The sequence below is a fragment of the Marmota flaviventris genome, chromosome 1, assembly GCF_047511675.1.
Source record: "Marmota flaviventris isolate mMarFla1 chromosome 1, mMarFla1.hap1, whole genome shotgun sequence".
NCBI classification, from domain to species: Eukaryota; Metazoa; Chordata; class Mammalia; order Rodentia; family Sciuridae; genus Marmota; species Marmota flaviventris.
Genome location: NC_092498.1, coordinates 59636234 through 59655573, shown reverse-complemented (window position 1 = coordinate 59655573; position 19340 = coordinate 59636234). Strand labels below are relative to the sequence as shown.

The 19340-nt window shown below is 36.8% G+C and overlaps 2 protein-coding genes across 3 annotated transcripts in view; one reads left to right on the top strand and one right to left on the bottom strand.

The window, feature by feature from the left end:
* Fbxl13 (F-box and leucine rich repeat protein 13) overlaps positions 1 to 19340 on the bottom strand; it is a 205898-nt gene that overhangs the window by 74250 nt on the left and 112308 nt on the right. The window contains exon 12 of the mRNA XM_027926292.2: positions 12892 to 13021. Coding sequence (XP_027782093.1) covers positions 12892 to 13021 — 130 coding nt within the window. The remainder of the gene's footprint in view (positions 1 to 12891; positions 13022 to 19340) is intronic.
* Lrrc17 (leucine rich repeat containing 17) overlaps positions 12648 to 19340 on the top strand; it is a 31192-nt gene continuing 24499 nt past the window's right edge. For both annotated transcript variants that reach the window (XM_027926479.2, XM_071613403.1), the window contains exon 1: positions 12648 to 12951. The gene's annotated coding sequence lies outside the window, so the exon portion shown is untranslated. The remainder of the gene's footprint in view (positions 12952 to 19340) is intronic.

Genomic DNA, 19340 nt, shown 5'->3' with positions numbered 1-19340 from the left:
AAGCAAAATATTTTACCACTTTAAAATTCCAAGCCTCATCCCAGCTGATATCTGTGCATTTTCTGTGTAGGATTCTTTCTTAAAATACCTGGGATCTGATCTCTTTGTTGAGAAGTGACTGTGGCTTCCATTTTGCCACCAACTGGAGCCCTGCCACCTGGCCCTTTTCTGGTTAAGCCCTCACTGGTTGGAAAGTGGGGGAAACTGGCTTTGCCAGTGGTGTTCCAATCTCTAGGCCCACCAGATAGCGACTGTTCCTAATAGGGGCAAAAGAGCTTAGGTGATTCCATGAAAATTCTCTCCAGCAGCCTCTGAATGGGTCTCAAACCTTCAGCATGACATGACAGAGTTGTCTGTGAAGGAAATGAGTTTTGTGTGAACCCCATGAAATGAAGACCAAATTGCTGAGCACCAAGGTCCAGCTCACATCTCTCTGCCACTCTAAGGTGGCAAGAAGGAGGAAAGGATTTATAACACCGATGATAACATTTCATCAACCTTCTTCTTTCCACTTCTGTTTTACAAACAGTGTCTCTGAATCAGTCAGTTTGGCAACACAGAAAAGATGTATATACGCGGGGCCAGACCCTCTATGACAGCAAGAAATATCCATCTTAGGTAGACATGGCCTGAGCTTCGTTCCTTTACCATTTCCAGCTGTTTCTCTCATTCTAACAGCACTGTATCCAATGACTAATGGGTAATGTAATGACTTTAGTCATATCCATATATCCTTCATGACCTCTTAGTGACCTTGAGCCTGGCTTAGCAAATAGAATGAATTACTGGAAAGAAACGCTTTCCTCCAAAACACTATGAAACATTCTGTTTTATTGCATTCAAATGCACCCCAAGCATCTTCAATAGCAGTATTTCCCATACTGTCTGTGCTAAGAGGGCTTCACAAGCTCTGAAATATTAGAAGGCTTAGTGATTGTCCTCTTGAGGTCCTGCCAATTCTCTTTGAACAATCCTATAGTTTCCAGGTCTATACATTCCTCCTGACCGCTCCTACTTCTACAGTCTAAAATTGTATATGTTCACTAATGCCTTTCTACTAAGTAGCCCTTCCTGACCAACTCCAATAGGATGATATGGTAGTTATCTATGCACATGTTCAATATCCCGGAGGAGGAACATGGACAGCATCTTAGCATCATCCTTTATAGTAAACACAGTGCCTGATGCAGAGGATGGTGCAAGGATGCTTTGCAAATAGACCAAGTGGTTGTTGAACAAATTGTTTGTAGAATGTAAATTAGAATTAGTAGTTCTAAAGAGGATGGTGGTCGATACAGCCAGTTGTTAAAAACCAACATATTTATCTAAAACCATCATACAATCAAACGTAGAAAAAGTTTCATTTTCTGATGTGAGTGAGGAGCTAGAACACAACATGAGTGAAGCCTGCAGATGCCAGGAAGGCGAGTGTGCTGGCCAATGCTTGTGTGCATTCACTGCACAATGACTCAGAGCTGTAACCTGCCAGAAGCAGGCTGGACCATCCTGAACTTTTGTCATTCTTGTCTAGGACACACTATCTTGTTCTTTTCCTTACCAGTGGCCAAATAGCTCAGAGCTTCCCGTGGATTATAATGAAGCTTCATGTCTTTAAAAATTGAATCACAATCCTGTTATACTTCCTTCTTGCAACACAATGAGCCACAAAGCTAGAGTAGCAAGTTTGACTAGAGTAGCAGGTGGCTTTACAGCTACCACATGCTTCACCAGGTCCAAAGACCAAAACAGTTTTGAGAACAATTCATGAAATTCTGTGTGTAAGTCACTTCCCAAGATAGGGAACAGAGAAGACATTTAAGTAAGTATGGTTTTCAGAAAACATGAAGCATTTTTTTCAAATCTTTTTTTCAGGAGTGGGAAACATGATCTTACTCTTCTGAGACTCATCATTTTGTCATCTGATTCTTCAAGATCTAAAAATTGATACCAGATGTTTCAATTTTGCTACTTAATATAATAAAAATCTTTATACATCTTGACTACAAAGAGATTATATTAAGCTCGGGATGTTAAACAATAGGTGTTTGTTTCTTTATTTTTATTTTTTTGTTCTTTTTAGTTATACATAATATTAGGATTCATTTTGACATAATCATAAGAGCATGAATACAGTGTGCTCTAATTCAGTCCCTGGTACTTCTCCTTTCCTACCCTTCTCCATCCCCCTATTCCGTTTACTCTATTCTATTGATCTTTCCACTATTATCGTTTTTTTTTTTTAATTAGTGTCTTATGGATACACATGATGGTGAGATTCAGCATAGAGTTATGTTCAAACTAATTATAAAAACCATTTAAATTCACACATCTTATTTACAAGATGGATCAAAAAGTTTTCATAGATTCTACAAGTTTTTTCAACACAAGTTGAAGTGTGGTTCACAAAGGACTATGTTAAAGCATCCCTTTAAAAGGGAAAATGAGGTACAAGAACTGAGCCAAAACAGCAGAAATGGCACTGTGATTTTTTTTCTGACTGATTTTCCACTAGAACTCCTTATTAAATGACACTTAAGACTACATCGTATTTTTCAAACCCAAAATGAATATTTTTTTCATGATATGCAATATAGCACTTCAAATGATAGTCTAGTGGTTAACTGTCTGGTCTTTAGTATTAGATGGATGGAGGTTCTAACCTTGGCTAGACATTTTCTGTGTGATCTTAAGCAAGTTACTCCCCTATTTTAGCTCATGCTACTTGTGAGTATAAGTTGAATTTGAATGTTAAAATTTTTGATTGTTTAATTTTCAGGAACTGCATAAGTCAGCTGTGAAACACAGCCCTTTAAAAATTAAACCATATAAACTTAAAATTATGTAAGTTGTATTAAAAACAAAGGTAATGCATACTCAAACTCATCACTCTTATTTTGCCACATTACCATTATCTGTGCTTTTGAGAATATTTATGTCTATCGTATCTCCATGGTGAAAATATTATATAATGGTGTGCTGCTACACAGCTCCCTGCAACTCCCTGTTCAGTGACCTCTAGATGGTGACTTCAAACAGGCCATGGTGAGAGTACTTACACTATGGATTCAGCAAATATTAATATCCTTCCCTTTATTATTCCCTAGAATGTAGGAAAATGAAATCAATCAAATATAAGTGCATTATGACTTCAAATTTAAATGTTACAAATTCATTTTGATATATAATCTGCTCATTCAAAACTAGTTTAGCTGAACAAGTATCTTTTATTATTCTATAGAATTAACTTTTATTGATAAACTCCTAAATCTATACCTCTACTCCCAGCTCCATTCCAAGGACCAGACTTCTACTTTCAAGTAATTCTTGTCATTTACACCCAGATATATCACAAGAACTCAAAATTTAGCCTTGATAAATAAAATCCATTATTCTTTTCTCCCAGTCTTGCTCCTTCTGTGGTTATGGTTGGTCACCATATAGAAACCAAAATCCTAAAGCTGAAAAAAAAGGCTCAGAGATCATCTAGCCCAGCCTAGCCATGCTGCAGATGAGGGAAGTGAGGCAGAAAAAAAACAAGTGACTGTCCAAGGTTACACAACTGGTCGGTGGCACAGTAAGATTGACAGATTCCAGGTCTCCTGAATTCAGTTTGGGCTCCTTTCATCATCCCACTGACTTCTGATGCATGAGAAGAAAGAAAAAAGGAGAGAAGGAGGGAGGAATAAAGAAAGAACAGTGAGAGAGAGAAAGAAAGGGAAATCCCTTCCCAGTCTAACTTTGCTAATGCAATCTCTATTCAATTTGGCTAGTATACTTGTCCCTGGACATGCCTGTGTGGCTTTCTCCCACCTCTACCACAAATCCCAGGGGTGAACAAATAAGACCTTCCATGAGCTCGGCCTCTATGAAAGGGAAGACTGGAATTCATGTAGCCTAGAACGAACTGAAATGACCTTGGAATCTTTCAGTTTGCAGTTTGCACAACCTTCCTTTAAGTTTCATGGGTCCCAGAGAAATTTAACAGTGTAACCGATAAACTGTTACTATTGCATCTGAGTATTAGAATCATTTGAACATTTCTGGTATGCAGTCTGTTTTCACTGTTGTTTATTTTTGTGTAGCAACTGAAATATAACTGATGAAAAATACTTTCACTTTGTATTCCATAGTTTCCTAGGCTCTTTTCTTCTTCAAGTTTGAAGAAATGTTACACTCAACCCTTTACAAGAAGAGATCATCACACCCTGCTCCAGAATAGGTGGGCAACTTCTAACCTACCAAACAGATCTCCTGTGCTTCCATCTGAAGCACCTGGCTAGCCATGCCCTGAAATTCTCTGCAGTCTCATTCACTCGTTGATTCATCAAACATTGATCACAGTCCTACCTTGACATGAATAGTATTATGTGCTAAGGATAACGATATGCAGCTAAATGAGGTATCATTCCTGCCAGCAAGGCACTTACGCTGGGGAGGGCAGCAGACCACTGAATACGTAGAGACTGCTTATTAAATGTGCAATAGTCAAAGGATGCCTAGGTCATAACCCAGACGGGAAGGTTATGATTGAGCAGAGTCTCAAAGGATAATTTCAAGTTAGCATAGTGAATAGGAGAGAGGGATGGTATGGAGATGTCTAGGCAGAGGGCAAAAGAACCTAGTAAAACAATTGAGACTGGAAATGAAGAAAGCTGCGGGGGGGGGGGGGGGGGGGGGAGGCCTCAAAGGCAGAAAACCCACGGAAAGCTCTCCTACTGACCCTTTAATTATTCAGAAGCTGCATGTGCAAACCTGAACATTGGTCCAAATTCCCTACTCTTCATCTGGCTCCTTCTCCCATTCCATGTTCAGAATTGTAGCTTTCTGAGCATTTGGGTTTCAGTCTGAATTTGGCTTGGACACAGCTGTCCTTCCCAGCATGTCTGTGGTTATTCCACGCCCAGCTTCCTGCACAGTACCATAACTCTGTGTTATGCACATGAATCTATAGAGAAAGTAGCTACTCCAAGTTAATGGCAACAGGAGACTCCTTGGAGTTACACAAACAGAGCAGAGGTTAGTGGGGAACAAGAACCAGGAATCACTACCCTCCCAAATGGCACTTTCTCATGTACAATAGAATAGATTTGTTCTCTCCAATAAAACTCTTAATTCTACCCACATTTTCCATTTTGGGATTTTGAGAGAAACATGAACTTATTTTAGAAAGCTCTGAATTGAACTAATGTGGATCTCTTTGGAGCATTTTAACTGTGCCTTTTTATTCATTTATTCATGGGAACAGTTGAGGAAAGACTTAGAGGAAGTTAACCATACAGATATCTGCAGAAAGAACATTCCAGGCAGGGAGAACAGCCACTAAAAAACCCTTAAGGTGGGAGCTCCCCCCCTCCCCCCGCTTTTTTTTAAAGAACAGTAAGACAGCCAATGTGGCTGGAACAAAGTTGGCAGGAAGGAGAGTCAGAGAAATGATGTCAGAGAGGCAACTAGAGGACAAGGCAGATTACATGGGGCCTTCTAGGTCCTTCCAAGGCTTTTCTTTTATTGAGTCAACAGGAAGCCTTGCCAGGTATTTGAGCAGAGGAAGGACATTGACTTGGGTTTCAAAATGATAATTCTACATACTGTGATGAGAGCACACTTATACAGGGCCACCTGGACTGGAGTGGTGGCTGTAGAGACATTGAGAGGTGGTCAGATCCTGGATGGATTTTGCTGGAAGAGTTAACTGGAGGGCTGGGGCTGTGGCTGAGCAATAGAGCCCTCACCTAACATGTGTGAGGCCCTGGGTTCAATCCTCAGCACCACATAAAAATAAATAATAAAATAAAGGTACTGTGTCCAACTACAACTAAAAAATAAATATTTTTTTAAAAAAAGAGTCAACTGGACTTTCTAACAGAATGGATGTTGGAAGGAAAGGAATTGGGGTTGAAGAAGTGATTAAAGGGTGACATTTGCTATTAGAAAATACCACAAACTGGAGGGTTTAAACAACAGAAATTCATTCTCTCATAGTTTTGGAGGCTTGAGATTTGAGATCAAGGTGTCCATAGATTTGACTCCTTCTGAGAGCTCTGAGGAAAGGATTTGTTCCTAGACCTCTCTTCTTGGTGACTGTCCTCATGTTCACAATGTTCTCACTGTATGCTTGAGTCCTTGTCTAATTTTTATTTTTTATAAGGACATCTAATCATATTGGATTATGGGCCCACACTTGATGACTTCATCTTAACTAATTGCATCTGCAGTGACCTGTGTTTGAGGTACTGGTGGTTAGGATATCAACATATAAATTTTGGGGGAACACACAATTCAATATATAACAGATGACCAAAATTTTTGGCCTAAGCAATTATAAAGATGCAGCTACCATTAACTAAAATGGGAAAGGCTGTGGTGGAGCAAGGAGTTATTTTTAGACTTTTTTTTTTTTTTTTAAGGTATGAGTCCAGAATTTGAGAAAGAAGTTTGGGTTGGACTTCTTTCATATATATGAGATTATAAAGTATACAATAAACTTCTATATACATAAATTATACACAAATATGTATGTAGATATGCATATGGACATAAATATGTATGCAAATATATAAGTGTATATGTGTATATGATTTTATATGTTCATGTGTATATATATACATTTACACACACACATATATATATATGCTTATTTTTGTAGGTGATAAAAAGATACAAGATAGGATGAAATTCTCAAAGAAGCAGATGTAGCCTGAAAAGGAAAGTGAACCAAGGACTGAACCCAAGGGCTCTCTCTGATTTTGAGGTTGGAAAGAAGAGGAGATGACTTAATCAAGTAATTTCAGTAATATTGTCAGAAGTAAGAAACAAGAACTTTGGCATAACATAATTTATGAGACTTAAAATGCTAACACAGAGAACAACAGTATAAGAATATTAGAATACACAGAGATTTTAGGAAATACATAAAACAGATCAGAGGAGTGGCCTGGATGGGGGGAGGGAAAAGAAGGAAATAAATAAAACAAGAGCAGCACCCTGCAGAGACAGATGATGCCTGAACTGAGAAATACGAGTAAATGTGTTCTTGGTACCTAAATTCTAAAATTAACAAAAGAAATCCAATATGAAATAAAATAGAAATCCCTAGTCATACTTCTTCTCTTGAATATTTTTTTCTCCACTGTACAACACTGCAGAAGAATCACAAAATTTTTATTTTATTTTATTTACTATTTATAGTATTAGGGATTTAACCCAGGGGCACTTACCACTGAGTACATCCCCAGTCCTTTTTATTTTTTATTTTAGACACAGTATCATTGAGTTGTTTAGGGTCTCACTAAGTTATTTAGGCTGGCTTCAAACTTACAATCTTCCTACCTCAGCCTCTTGTGTCACTATGCTCAGTGAAACATAAAAGTCTTAAACTTATCTTTTTAAAATTTCTTTTATTGAAAATAGTCACCAATAGGAGCTCCTTATTGGGTTCTGGCAGTCTTATAAGAATATTTGAAAAGGGAAATGTAATGAAACTACTTATTGTGAAAGAGAATATAAGATGATATAAATCCTTACTGCTAGATTCTGAGGAAGAAAGAGTGCTCAGCACAGAAACCCACTCTGGCTGGGTTTGAAAATTGTTCTCCTACCCCTCTTGTAAAACACTTTAATAATAGTGTTGCTGTGAAAATAAATGATGTGGATAAATATGGGGAGTAAGCATGAGGAGCTGCAGCATCAGCCTTCCTGCAGAAATCACATCTCTATTATTTTCCAAAACATTAAAATGTCACTAGGATTGGTACAACCACTTTGGAAAACTAACAATATCAACTAAAGCTGAACATACATACACCTGACCATTCAGTCATTTGAAGTCTCTGTGTACCCACAACAAAAATATGTGCTGTGTTCACCAAAACACATGTACATGAATGCTCATAGTACTTTGTCCATTTTTCTGTCTATATGTTATATTTTGGGAAAACTTAGTATGGCAAAACTCACTTAAAAAATTCATTAGAGAAGTTTATTTGTTTATTAGGTCCCAACCACCAGAAAAACAGAAAGCAGATTTAATCAGTCTCTGAAGTGATAAGGACTGCTTTGTGGCCAGTCACAAACATGTTCAAAACAACAACTTTGTTTAGGTTATAGAATATGAGTATGTGAAAAGCCATGAGAAACCTTCACGACTTTCTCTTTTAAACTTTAGTTTTATTCCTGAACAAGGCGATCCATAAAGCCCAACTGGAAATATTATTCTTCTTTTTTTTTTAAATCTATACTGGTTTTTTAAACTTTATTTATTTATTTATTTATTTTATGTGGTGCTAAAGATTGAACCCAGTGCCTCATATATGTTAGGCAGGCGTTCTACCACTGAGCCACAACCTGAACCCCATAAATATTCTTTTTAACACCAACTGAAAGCCAAATAAGAATGAAACCCTTGCCAGAGTTGTACCCATTTCTTTTAGTTGCAGTAATGGGAACCCAACATAAGCTAGACTAAGTAGAAGAGGGAAAAAAAGGAGCCCCCAGGGGCTGGGGTTGTGCAAGATGCCGGGTTATAATCCTCAGCACCACATAAAAATAAATAAATAAAATAAAGGTATTGTGTCCAACTACAACTAAGAAAAAAAAATTTTTTTAAAAAGGAGCCTCCAACCAAAAGGTCAGTTAAACAACCTGTTACCTTTCCTCAAACACATCATCTCCCCCTCAAAGACTGGCTTTTTTGTGATGGCTTCATTCTCTTCCACTGCAGATAAAATTTGTCTCCCGTGTTGCTGAGGAAGAGAACCACAAAGCAGCTTCAACTTACATGCTCCAGGCTCTGTAACTTCAGGGAGCACAGAATCTATTCCCCCAATTTTAAGTACCTGGAAAATTCTAAATGGCTCTGCTAGGGTCACATAACCTCCCTGGACAAATTCCAGCCATTGGGGATACAATTTATGATCAGCTAGGCCTGGACCAAATGACCAGTAGCCATGAAAAACATAATTATACCAGAAATATAGTAATAGTAGCTAAGGTGACTAAGTACTTAGTATGTACCAGTCACTGTTCTAAGCATCTTAACTATATCAAATCATTTCATTACCATAACACATTTAAGAAGTAGGTATTAGTATTTTTCCATTCATAGATAAGGAAACTTAGGTACACAGTGGGATATACTGCATCATTTCCATAATTAATAAAAGGCAATTTTAGGATTAACATGCAGGTACCCAGAACCTGTGCTCTGGATTACCCTGCTGTGCTGCTCTGAGTGTGCTATGAATGACAGCCCCCCAGAACCATATGGGATGGGAGAGGAGTGGCACCCTGAAGCAAAGTATGATATGAGAAGGAAAATTATCATCTCAAACAATGATCATTAGTTTCACTTATTGAACTAAACATGAAGTGAGGTATCCAATAAACATCTGACAAATGTCTACCGTGAGTCAGACCACATATCATTCCTTCAAGTAGAGATCAAAATCAATGAACTCACTGTTGCCAAATGTCTCCCAGGCCATAGATAACTAAGGCGCACAGGGACAGGGTACTTTCTTTATATGATAAAATCATTTGTGTCTCTAAAAGTGCTTTCCAAGTTGTGTTTAAATATGTTATTAAAACTTTTTTTGTCATAAGCTAGTATTTTAAAACTAAAATACTGAAGGAATGATAAATATAAAAGGAAATGAATTAAATTTGTTCAACTAATTTATTTTTTAAATCAGTCTTTTTTAATAAAATAAATCTCATTTTCCTCCTTCTTCTGAAAAAACACTATAAAGAAAATTTCTTTCAGAGCACTCCAGCTCTGAAAGAAAAGATAATTCAAGGTGACTAGTGTAAGACTAGAAGTTTGCCAGGATTAATGACAAAGGGGCCTTCCCCTGCTTTGAGGTCAAGTACAGGGGAGAGTTTTTGAAGCAAAAGAAAGTGAAGAGAAGCTTATCTCAACCTCACAAGGGATGACAGTATGCAGGTGAATGCATAAATGCTGGCATTCGTTAGAAATCAGTGACATTGCTTCATGTACCTGGAGTGTTCATAATTCCCAAAGAGTGAAGAATATTTCTAAAACATATGTCATTGATTTTGTCCTTGCAGCTCTCCATCATCTATTATTTTTTCCAACAAGTCTGGTAACAATTCTTTCACAATATTGTATAAATATTTTTTTCCTTTTTCAGGGCAGCAATGACTATATTAAAGTTTCATCCTTGGCATATTTTATGTTAATCCTGAACTCCTAAAGGACAGTAATGCTGTTTTACCCATCACTGTGCCCAGCATACAGCAGGCACTCAACAAACACCAGCCAAAGCTTCTCTTCTCAAGTCATTTTCTTATTAGGGCCTTTCTCTTTGGCTAGCTATATTAACACATGACTTGCAAGTACAAAACTCCAAACTTAGAAAGTAGATTTTAGTTTCCAAGATAGAACCTCTAACTTAGAGGGGAAAGCCTTAAAAATCTGCAAATCATCAAAATCTTTGAGCTCAGAATTGGGGAGGTGGGTGCTGGAGCCTCCTCTCAGGACTTGAGAAGTTCCTCAGCAGCAGTAACCTACAAGCTTCACAGGTCCTTTGTGAAGCAATAGCAATGGCTGTTACTATGATCTGTGTGGTTCATAACAAGCTCATTTCTGATTTCCAGTGGGTCTAATTGGGCTCATATGGCTCAATTCCCAGTGCCTAAAACAGTGCTTGACACCATGAGTGAAATTTCTACTGAATTAAACAAACGAAAATGGAAACTTGGTAAATGAAAGAAATTAACATTGTTTTGTGCAATGATACAAAATTAAGGCACAACTAGGAAAAGAATTCTCCTCTTTACACATTTAGACCAAACTTAAATACTGACGAATTCAGGCAGGCAATGAATTAAGCAGTTACATTATAGATATAAATGCATGCATGGATTTTGCTGAGCAGATGAGAGGAGTGCACTCTAAAGAGAACAAGGTCCACTTCACGAGGGTGAGGCTGACTCAGCTCCAGCCTGTTGCTGTCACATGGGGTGCAGGCCCAATTCAGCTAGTTTTTCCTTTTAAAAAGTCGTGTGTGTGTGTGAAAGAGAAAGAGAGAGATTGAGAGAGAGAGAGAGAGAGAGAGAGAGAGAGAGAGAGAGAGAGAGAGAGAGAGAGAAACTCCAAAATTGTAAATATTGGCTCAAAATGTAAAGGTAAACTATGTACGTTTTGATGTATGTTTTGCATGCATATTTGGGTAATGGATAACAGACATGAAACCTTTGAGAATTTTATGTGTCTAAAACTATTTATCCCTAGGGTGTGTATGTGTGCGTGTTGTTGTTGTTGTTGTTGCTGCTGCTGCTGCTGCTTCAATAAGCTTGTGGGAATGGAGATAAATAAGGAAGCAATTTATACTGTAGGAAGGGTCTTCAGCATTGGAGTAAGCTAGTATAAAAGCACCAGAGGAATTATGGTTGAAGGGAGGTTGCTTAATGGAATTTGTCAAGCACATTACCTTATCTCTGAATTTGCAAATATTTTCCTCTATGAATAGGCCATCTGTGTTTGCTAACTGGTGCCCAGCAAAGTTAGGCTTCTATCCTCCCACAGAAACTGGAAGATAGGGTACTATCTTCTTTGATGATTATCTATCAAAGGGAGTGCTCCCAAGTCCTTGCTTTTTTAAAAGCAAGATGTTTCTTGCTTGTAAAAAAGATTTACATCTCAAAACAGGCAGAGAAAGAATGTCATTCTTTCAAATTCTTACAATTTCAAGTTTTCTAAAGGGAATGCTCTAAGAAAAAGGAGGTCAGAAAGAAGACTGTCTCAAATTCAGCCAAGCTGGTAGTCAAGTGTGGTCTATGTTGACACTTAGCAAGCTACACATCAGTGGACAAGTTTTAGAGAAAATTAATCTAGACATTCTTAATACTAGTTTAATATCATCCCCTCCTTTCCCCTATATCCAATATATCAAGAAACCATGGTCTGCCTGCTTGGTATCCACCAAAGTTGTTTGTAATTGTACCAGTGTCATGAGCTTTCACCAGCTGTGCAACCTTAGGTTAGTCAACCACTCCATTTATAAGTAGAAATAATAAATACAAACTTCGCCACATTCTACGAGGAGGAAATCTTATCTGTATAGCACTCAACCCAGTGCCTGACATATAGTAACAACTCAATAAATGGTAGACATCAATATCTCAGCTAGTTCTTACCTGTGCTATTATGTTGTTCATATGGAATAAGAAACAGACTACGATACCAATACCAAGAAAACACACAGGGAGAAAATAAGTTAAAAAATTATGGCTTAGATCTATCAAAATTAGAGCAGAAGAAACTAACAATGATGCATTAACTATTTCCAGAGCACGTGGTCCGTTCTCCACAACTTTACCCTACTTTCTGCCCAACATTCCTAACCCTGTTTCCTCAAACTTAAAATATTTTTCCACGTAGAACCCAAGAATGTAATGCAATTTTTAAAATTGCAATTGTTACATTTCCTTCCTCACATGCATCCCCTGTGGGATTTTACCCCCCCACCCCCCACCAAACAAATAAAAAACTGCTGGAGTTTATTAGCTTTTCAGGAATTCTGTGCAAATTCTCACCCAAAGGTTTTCCTTTGTTTGTATCTGAGTAGCAACTTTAAGTTTTCAAGATTTGGACTCTGGTCTTAGAATTGTGTTCAGAGTATCTCCACAGAAGAGGTCTGTTTCATCATCCAATGAGCTTTGCCTGTTTGTCGATGTGACACTCTAGTGGAAGGAAGCCAAGAGCCTATAGTAGTGATCCTGGGGAAAATTTAAGCAGCTGTGGCCATGTAATTTAAAACCTCTGAAGAGTGTGCTGCGGACCGTGCACAGCATTAGTATAACATGAGAGCTGGATGCAGCCTGTGCTCCGGAGGACATCGCCTGCTGCTGGAAAGAGAAGACTAAAAGACAAACCTGGGTGCAGCCGGAAAGGTCCAGATAGATGAGCTTGTGGCATCCATTCCCTAAATTCAGGTACTGTAAACCTTTGTCCGTGAACTTTCGGCAATAAGCCAAACTAAGATTCTGTAAGTTGTGGAAGTGTCTGAAAAGACAGAGTGAGAAAAGAGAGGAAGGAAAAGAATTATACTTCAGCTGCTTTCTCACATCTTTCTTAAGCCACTATGACAAAGAGAACTAAAACTGTAGATTAATTTTTTCTCCTTGCAGATGGTTCAACAGTTTAACTCTATAGTTCACTCTCTTCTTATAATTAAAGGAGACCTTTATAGCAAATAATGCATAATTACATTTTAAATGAACTGAATAAAAAAATATTTGGCTAGATTTTTAAGAAAGTTGACTGGGATAAAGCTTTTTTGGGCAATGTGGGGGAGGGGGATTGCATTCATATTGTTTGGAAGTTAGTTTGTTTTTGAAACCAAAAGTGAGGGTTTGCTTTATTGTTGTTTTTAGGTTTTAGCTTTGGAGCAACAAAATAATACGAAAAAAAAATGTCTACAAAGACAAACTTCGAACTGTTCTGTGAGAGTGAGGATTTGGGAAAGAAGGCAAAACAGAACATAAGAGTCTCTTTAAATGGATCTGATAAGTTATTGGTTTGAAAAATATAGACATAGACTTAAATATGCATGCTTTTATAAGTAACAGTTTTATTATTACAGTTAAAAATTGTAAAAAAAAGACATTGCTACACAGAACTGAAACATAGGTTAAGAAGAACAGCTTGCAAATGAGTGGGCAATACATAAAAAAGATAAAAACTGTATCAGAGTCTCTCAATCTTACAGAGTTGAAGCAAATGAAACATGGCATTACCCCATTGACCAAAATGAGAGCTTCCAGAAAAAAAGGAGAATAATTAGGATGAGCTTATACTACTGTGTAAGGGCTCACATTTTGAGGACACTCTGTGTATTTTAGAAGTGCAAGAACTCCCACTACTGCCTGCTTTTGTAATGGAATTAACAACTTGCTCTTGGTTTATGATCTGCAACAGTTTAGCAGCAAATGTGAAAGTGGGGAGAAAAATGCCTCTCTGCCCCTTAAAAGCTTACAAATTAATTTAATAAAATCTACTTCCCCCAAATGGAAAACAAGATATAAAAGTATGGACCATTTATTAATCAGAGTTCTAAAATCTGAAAAACACATCTATATATTATAATGATTCCTATTCTACAGAGAATTATTTGATTCATAACTTTTTTCTCCAGGAATGGTTGTATACAGGAGATTTCGCCAGGGAGAGAGGGAAGCCCAGACTGAGACAGTGCTACCCTCTGCAGACTCGCCCCTCTCCCCAAGGGCCCGCCCCTAGTGGACTAAAAGTGAGGCCAAAGTCCACTTTCTCTTCTTCTCCCTTCAACTCTGTGATTCAACTAAGTCAAGAACATAGGGGTGGGGTTTGTCACTTCTAACAACCCTGCAGATCTCTGATTTGGAGAAAAGAGTAGTGAGGTAGACAGCGCCACACAACGGAAAATATACCAGATTGTGGAATGTGACCAAACTAGATTCCAGTCCTAGCCCTGATACTTTCTGCAACTGAACTCTCAGAGATTGTTTCCCTGTCTGCTAAGTAGTGATAAGAATTTCATCTCTAATTTTTTTTTTTTTATCCTAACCAACTGTGGGGCCACAAGCTTTACTCACCCTCAGTAACACAGAACGTAATCCCATCCTCTCTTTGCCTTTAGAAGTATGCAATTAAATGAGAACACAAATGTAATAGTAGTAGCTTGAGGGCGATTTTGACAATTAAAACCAGTGGGGACATTGTAGAAGCTTTGAGAATATATGCATTGTTTTGATTGCTACTACTACCCCCAAATAAAAACCACACAGTAAGTTTTTATGGAGTTTGTACTGTTTCTTCCATTTAATGGCATAGATACTTATCTGACAAGAGTGGTGCTTATAGATGATTTCAACAGTTTAGGGGATGTCACATTGAGTCTACACCTTGGCCCAAGCCTATTTTTCTATTTACTTAAATCCATGTCATCAGTTAACAAGTAAGAAAAATGAGAATTGAAGGGGCTTTTTGTTGTTGTTGTTATAGACACCATTGGCAGTCTAGAGAGGTCTAAGATTCTTTCTTAGTATAATGTTTTTTAATTCATAAAACAAAATACATAAGATTAAAAAGCAGCCAATTATATTGAAATATCTAATTATCAAAACATTTTTAAAACCAAATGGGTAGAACAGTAATATATGTGCTTCTTTATTAATAAATTAAATAACAAGAGCTAGTGGTAGTTCTAATAACTACTATGATTGTGAGGTAGTGATGAGTGTCAGTGGTATTTCAAAATATGTGTAACAACTATAACATGAGAAGAGTGTATTTTTTCCTCCTTTCTTCTGTATTACATTTATGTGGGGAAAAAAAGTCCCAAGAGCTGCTAATACTACTCTGATTTTTTTAATCTACATTTCAGTTTGAGATTAATGAAAATAAGAGAGAATTCCCCACCCCCCTTCAAAATACATGGACCCTGTAAATTTCATCCCTGATCCTCTGGGGGCGGGGGGGTTCACTGACCCCAGGTTGAAAATCTCCAGTTTAGAAAAAAGATAAGTTCCTAAATAAGTTCCTAGGCTGAATGGCTTTGGATGGCTGTCTTCAAAATGGAACCTCATGAAAACCACCCTGAGTGTGCAAGCAAAGTACAGGAATCTAGAATGGCCCTATACAGCTGTCAAGGGATTTACATGTGGCATACTTAAAGCTACTGGAGATGGGAAAAATATCAGTTAATAGTGAAATCACACTTGGCAAATTTTATGCAATAGTGATACTTTTTATTAAGGATTTTGGCAAAGAAATATGTCTCCTTCATGAGTAAGGTCTGGTTCAACATTTTTCCCAGCAGAGACTATCTGACAACTCTAACTTCGTTTTGAGGCATAGTGTTTCCAATCTTTTAAAATCTTTTCCTAATTATTCAATAACTTAAGTTTTTCATATTGGGGGATGGGTTTTCTCTTTGTGGTTTATTTATTTTTCTGCTACAACTATATGTAATAAACTACAATTCTTGTAGAAACTACAGAGATTATTTTTTTCCTCCTTTCTTCTGGCTTTGTTTCCTATGAAGAATTGAAGTGTTTTGACTTTAAATCTTTAATACCTGAGGAATGTAAAATTATGTATTTTAATGAAAAGTTCTCTTAAAAATCACTAAGACAAGACCAAGTTTGTAAAAGAGATAATTTGCATGTGGATTCTTTAGAGTGGAGTGTTAGGCTCTTTAGTTTCACAGAGGCAGGTTCAAGAAATAGAATTTTGCAGAAAATCTAAGTAGAGTGATACAGACTCTTTCTTACAGGGTGAACTTGAGGTTGTTCAGACAGGACAAGGGCTTACTCTGTCTGCCCCACTTTCATGGGTACTCTATATAATCCCTGACAATAAGAAATGGTATGTAAAAATGATAACCCCTGACAATAAGTTTCAAGCCAAAGAAAGGATCGATTCATCTATATGAAAAATAATTAGACACCACTCCACTACAGCATATTAAGGGACAAAGATCAAGCCAACCATGGTGGTCCATGCCAATAGTCCCAGTTACTTGGGAGGCTGAAGTGGGAGGATTACCTGAGCCCAGGAGTTAGAGGTCAGCATGGCTGACACAGTGAAAGAAAAAAAAAGGTGAATGGGGAGTGCAGAGAACACAGATCATAATGACTGTACTACCAACCATATGTACATAGTAGTTAGTTAATATGTGATGAATAAGTGAATGAATATGGCTATTAGAATGCAGGGAGAGGAGAAAACACTGCACTTCGGGCAGATGGCATGACTTGAGGCTAAGGATTAGCAAAGAGAAGCAGAAAGGTTTTCCAGCTATAGAGAAGGCAAGCAGAGGGCCAGAATTAAGGGCTTCTCTTGGAAAACTTAGGCAGGTTCGTTTGACTGGATAATGTTAAGAGATAGTTAAGGAAGGTTGTAGACACAATAAGAAGAGTGTTCTAGTATGATCCTTCTTGGGGCACAAAGTAGGGCAGATTGTAGGGAAGAAAAACAGGAGGTGGGACCAGCAGGATGCTGTGCCAAATAAGGAGCTGAGAGTGCCACCTAGGTTGTGACAACAGGAATGACTACAAAGGGTTGAATTCAGGAAATAATAGAGGGGGAAAATTTCCTGAAATGGGCATGGACTGTGGGCAGCCCTCAGTTTCAACTTTAGAAAATTAAGCAAGTCTCCAAAGAAGTGAGGCAAAAAATTCAAATAAAAGATGACAAATCAGTGTGGCCAAAAAGGCCAAACAAATTATATTTTTCCTCTGGCAAATGATTTCTTTGGAAAGAAGTACTAAAGGCATGAAAAGAGAATGACAGCAGCAACAACCACCATTTCTCTGGTTATTTATAGTTTAAAGAACACTTTTGCATATCCAAGCACATTTGAAACAATGGAAAACAGCAAAAAATAGAAAATCATTACGAAATATATTTTTGTCATAGATAAGTCAGTGTATATTTTTTCCATATGACCAAAAAAAATCAGTATTAAGAAGCATTTATTTTGCATAACATTCTTTTAATGGCAAGAACTAGAAGTTAAATAAAATTCTTATTTTCTAACTATTGCCCAATAAAGTATAGTTTTATTTGTAAAACAAACATCCCTAAGGAGTTATGCATAGCTAGAATATTATATTAAATTTCCCTAAGAGAAAAAAGTTATCTAAATATATGATTGGAGAAATATTTTTAAGTTGAATAGAACTTAATTTGTAATGTGATATAAACCACTCTCAAATCATCTACTTTCTAAATTCAGTTTTTCATATATGGATTTTATAATATTCTTTCTGTCTGTATCTCTCTCTCTTCTTCCTTCTCTCTCTCTCTATACTATTATGTATGTACCGTTACTAAACTATTCTACGTAGAAATCTGAATAAAATATAAAAAAGTAGAAATAATTTATATACATATTAACACATATATTCAGGTAGAGAAACAGAGATTCATATATACATATACGTAATTATATTTATATACTTTAGTATGGAATGTCTAAAGAAAAGTCCTGAATGAAATTCTAAATCAAAGGATTAGATAGAGGACCTTAAAAAACTTCTGCAAGGGTCTTGGGGATCCTCATGGGGAGCCTCCCACAGTGATGTTATTGGAGCTGGCTTGTGCCAGCTCCAGTTGAACTTTAACATCTCCCAAGTTTACATTAAATGACATCTTGTTATGGCTTAAAATTTATGCCACAGAAATCAGTACAACCTTTGACCCACCACCCCATCCAGGATTTAAATATTTGCCTGAACACGCTGTCTTTGGCATGTACTTTAAGAATTACTGATATAGAAAAAGCAGTATGCAATGAACTACATAGATAGACAAAAATTGTGAGAAAAAATATGGCAGCTTCGAAGAACAGGAATAAATATAAAAATAAAAGGGGATTCTTAAGATGAACCTTGAACAAATGAATAGAAGCATTAAAGAGAATTTTGTCTTCTTGGGCTGAGAAAAAAAGTTCAAGTTTTAATGTTCAAAAAGTTTACCATGTTCCAGGAAAAATTAATTAAAAGAACACAATTAAGCTTGGAAAATGTCTTTAATTTCTCACAGAAAAAGAAACTCTTGGAAACATCTTGGTAGAAAAAAATAAGTTACAAAGGAGGGCCCTTAATTCTGGCCCTCTGCTTGCCTTCTCTAACAAAAAAAATCATGCTGGCTTTTAGACTTCTCTTTCATCTGAAACATCAAGGTTTATAGAGCAACACCTAAGAGTTTTAAATATAAAATAAGGGATATGATTGAATAATCATATACCAGGAGAAGTTGTTGTTTATCTTCTAAGATAACAGTCATTTTTCAGAGATCAATGGCTGAAATTCTAACAATCATGCATCTTTCCTAAGAAAAGAGTTTTTAAAATTATATCTCTGGTCATCATAGGATGAATCAAAAATAAGAACTAAAGAATAAGGAATCTGTGGGAGAAGAGCAGTTCCAATAAATGGCCTAACTTGTTGGGGTTACATAGTAATTGTAATTATGATTATGATATTAAATGTAAAACACTAAAAATCAATATTAAAAGTTAAGTGATTAGCAAAAGTCATGATTAACAGAATGTATAATACCTTTTAAACACTTTTGTTTTAAAAGTAGATATAGAAACACTGAGTACAGTGCAGTAATAGAAAAATCAAAAAAAGATGGTAAAAGAAAGACCTCACACTCAATTTTTACAAGAATATTAATCTTTTAAACTGTCTTCTTTAAAAGGCAAAGAGGAAAAATTTTTTAAATGCAATGTTAACTATGTGCTGCATATAAGAAACAAATCTATAACCCAATAACACAAAAGTTAAAAATATGGGAATATATACAGTTTTTCCACAAAAAGGACAAGTGA